This window comes from Papaver somniferum, chromosome 6 (genome assembly GCF_003573695.1).
Source record: "Papaver somniferum cultivar HN1 chromosome 6, ASM357369v1, whole genome shotgun sequence".
Classification (NCBI taxonomy): domain Eukaryota; kingdom Viridiplantae; phylum Streptophyta; class Magnoliopsida; order Ranunculales; family Papaveraceae; genus Papaver; species Papaver somniferum.
The window spans coordinates 89,484,138-89,487,949 of NC_039363.1; the positions used below are offsets into that span (position 1 = coordinate 89,484,138).

The 3,812-nt window shown below is 38.6% G+C and overlaps 1 protein-coding gene across 1 annotated transcript; it reads right to left on the reverse strand.

Annotated features, from left to right (window-relative positions):
* Positions 1–672: 672 nt before the first annotated feature.
* On the reverse strand, positions 673–1,541 carry LOC113291037 (putative F-box protein At1g20657). Its single transcript, XM_026540617.1, has 2 exons — positions 1,166–1,541; positions 673–1,061 (listed from the first exon to the last, which is right to left on the reverse strand). Exons 1-2 carry the CDS (start codon positions 1,539–1,541, stop codon positions 673–675), a joined length of 765 nt encoding a protein of 254 aa, XP_026396402.1.
* Positions 1,542–3,812: the final 2,271 nt, after the last annotated feature.

Consider the following 3,812-nt stretch of genomic DNA (forward strand, 5'->3'; position numbering starts at 1 on the left):
TATTCTTCTTCTCCTTATCCTCCTTCAAAACCCATAACTTCAGCTTCCCCGCGGACTAGAGCTGCACATGGACCGGTTCGGACCGGGTTTTTGGTGGAACCGGTACCTGTACACGGAGTTGACCGGTTCCTCAATTTGTGTACCTGTATCTGTACCTGTACCTGAACTTGTACCTGTACTGGTAAGACCGGTCCGGTTCCAGACCGGTACCGGGTTTTTTACCCAAATTTTGAAACACAAAGGCTAACAACAAACTAACTTAACATATAAAGTTCAACATTACAACTTAAGTTCAAAATAACGAAGGTACCTGTACCTGTATCTGTACCTGTACCAAGACCAGGACCAGTACCTGTACCTGGAGTTGAAGATGAGACTAAACCTAAAAGAGACGGTTAGGATGTAATATCTTAAAAGATATCAATGACTCTAATTTACCGGGTTTTTCGGTTCGGTACAGACCGGGAATAGCCCAGAACCGGTACCTGTACCGGTCTATACCGGGTATCAACATTCAGAACCGGTACATGTACCGGTAACTCCGGGTCCGGGTCGGTTCGAGTCCGGGTCTTTCGGGTCCGGGTCGGTACAGGTAAATCGGACCGGGTCTTGTGCAGCCTTACCGCGGACACATAATCAAGGAAACAGACTGATCCATCGATCTCAAGTAGATTAATCATTCAAAGCTCCCTTTGGATATTTTATTGTGTAGAATGTTTCTCTACTAACATCGAAAGCAAGTATTTTTCTCTGATCATCGCTTGAATAACTCTCAAACCTATCATGGGTCAACCAATAGAAAGACCCACTAGCAAACCTCGGTTGAAGGTCATCATGCCGTAAACGAGGATACAATTCCGAAACAACCACATCTCTCCATGGTTCACTTTCAGTACCTAGAGTAAGAATCTTGAAAAAGTACTGGCCGTTCTGTATCCGTCCAGTATCATAATAAATACAAAAAACCTTGTACTTTTTCATGATTGAATCATAAGCCAACTGCGGAAGGAACTCATAAGAATTCCTTAGACAAGCAATATCTTGAAGAATAGGAAGTTTAACTGAATAACCAGTGATCGGATTATAAACATGATTAGTAACAAGTCCATCTTCTACACAAGATAAAAGTAGTAATCTCGAATGAAAAGTCTCTTGTTTACCAAACCAGTTTCAGGTCTAAAATGAAAAATCTTCTTTTCTTTCCTATCAATATCATAGAAAACAACACCATTAGATCTCATAAAATAAGTACCATTATCTCGGTCAAGATAAAAAAGCCAAATAAATCCACGATCACTGTAAGTTCTGCTGAAGTGTAAACTGACAAATTTCAAATCATTGACAATTAAATTAGACCATAATTTGCATATACATCTGAATCTCATTAAGCTATCAACAGGTACTCTTGTTAATATATCATTTATAATAATATCATGAGAAAGATGAGGAAGAGTATTACTGAATCCTTCGGAATCACCATTCTTGACCTTCTTCTTTATCTCTTGCTGTGTTTCAATCCATTTCTGCTTACCGGTGGCCATTTCGATAACAACGAAACCGGTTTGAACACTTGGAATGGTGAATCTGAGATTTTCTATTTCAGCTTAAAAATGGAAGAAGAATTTCAGGAAATCGTCTAAACCCTAGGGCTCTCGACAACAGAAGAAGTAGCCAAAGACACTCTCTACAGTCTCGAGGGAGACCTCGTACAAGACTAGGCTTCTGTGGACCCAACAGAATAGATTACTTGGTATGAATTTCGTGATCCAAGCCCAAAATGAAGCCTTGATCGGAAGAGCAGTTCTACCACACTGGCCGATGAAATATTTCCGGTGTAAATTTTTTTTTGGAGACCTCGTTTTATCTAGCATGTGAATGTGAATGTTATGGATAACTTGGCCGGTTGGTCCATATTTCAAATCAGTAGTTGAAATTCCTCTTAGGATTTCGCCCAATAAATAAATCCCTGAACCCTGATGCGCCTGAAAGGGTGGCAATAACAGGGGCACGGCTAAAGATGGGATATCAAGTCACTTGCATCAATTTCTACAGAAGCTGAGGCGAGAACGCCTCAATCGTCTTTGTCTACATCAAAATGTACATGTAGGGGGTACGAAAGACATAAAGCATTGTAACTCTTTGGAAGCCCAACAAGCTTATTTAATTATTAAAAAAGAATCTTAAAAAAACACACAAAGCATTGCAACTCTTTCTGACAGAGCAAAAGAAAAATCATTCTATCAAGTTTCACTTGGATTCTTTACTGAAACATTCATTTGCTAGTAGATGATATACCTCCTATTTTATCATAGGATCTTTTTACACAATCATAGATCCAAGTCTAACTCAAGAGAAAATGTAGTACCCTCCTAATGGCCAGTTCTTGATTCCGTTGCAAGCCTCACAGTAATTCCTGCACAGAGCATGTTTCTATCACTTAGCTGTCTAAGTTCCTCTCAGCCAACCTGCAAAGTTAATCATTAGTATTACAATGGCATCTTTCGATTTCCAAACTTAAAAGGAGCATGGACAAGAACTTTGTAACACTCATCATTATGAAAACGTAGGTAGAATAAATGGAGAAAACATACTGTGTGCAGAATAAATATAGAAAACATACTGGATGAACAAGTGTTTGCTGCAACATTGAGGGAGAGATCGCTCATAAATTTACTTCTTGGTTGATGAATATACTACAGAAATATGTACTTCTACATAACTATGGGGGCATTCTCATGTTCTCTGCATGGTTTCTAATCCACATGGAGTACAAGTGAAAACAAATTGTAATCTACTTCAAAAGCTACAATGTGGCCCAAAAGATTGAAGGTTGAAATATTAAACAAGATGATCCTTAATTTCCTAAGGCAAAACTCTAGAGCGCATAAACACTTCTTGAGGTCGTTGGTTAGTCTGATTTTTCAGTGTTTGTATGACCATTGGACTCCGTTCTTGTCTGGTCTCGTAAATCAGAGTCTACCAAAGAACACTCTAACTATAAAGGCGTGTCATTTATTAGCACGAGAAAAACATGCATTCCGAGCAGAATGTGATCCTATGATGTTTTGCAAGTGCATTTTGACATTGAAAATGACATACTTTGGGAAAATTTAATTCACTCGCCTTAGCTTGGCTGGTACCTGAACAAGTATGCCTAGGTATTCATTCTTCTGCTAGTTTAGTTCACAGTGTCATTACAATTTAAAGGTGTCTAATATGTGAATCTCCTAATAACAGTTTCAGAGATTTACTTTTTCAGCTTATAACAAGGAGACCTGTTTGAAATCGAACCTAAATAATCATGATATTCATTATCTTCTCTTTGGATGAGAATTAACTAAACAAGGCAAAATAAAAAGAAACCTTAAGTGATGTACATAAGAACTTTCTCAAAAACAAGATATCTTGATACGTACCAGCAAGTTTGACTAGAAGTTGGCGAGGCAGTTGAGATGCCACTGGTAAGATATTGTTTCCATTTGAAAGATGGAATCCAACCTTCTTAACTGAAGATCGTAACTGGAAACGAGTGCCTCTTCACGTCCACAGTAGGTCCAAAATATGATCTTAACTGTGGGACTTGTAACGATTGCATAACAATTATCAGGCTCATACCCGTAGCAGGGTGGCTCCAGACCACTTAAACTAGGCATATTATCAACATTGTATTTCTCTACCCATTCATATTCTCGATGTTGATTATTCTTCTCCTTACCCTCCTTCAAAACCCATAACCTCAACTTCTCCGTGGACTCATAATCAAGGAAGCAGAGTGATCCATCCATCTCAAGTAGTTTACAATCATTCAAAGC

Bases quoted from the DNA above. Each gene is read 5' to 3' on its own strand.
- LOC113291037 (XM_026540617.1), bottom strand. From the start codon at position 1,541: ATGGCCACCGGTAAGCAGAAATGGATTGAAACACAGCAAGAGATAAAG. The intron at 1,062-1,165 runs GTTTGGTAAACA...CTGGTTATTCAG, and splicing joins TCATTTTAGACCTGAAACTG to TTAAACTTCCTATTCTTCAA.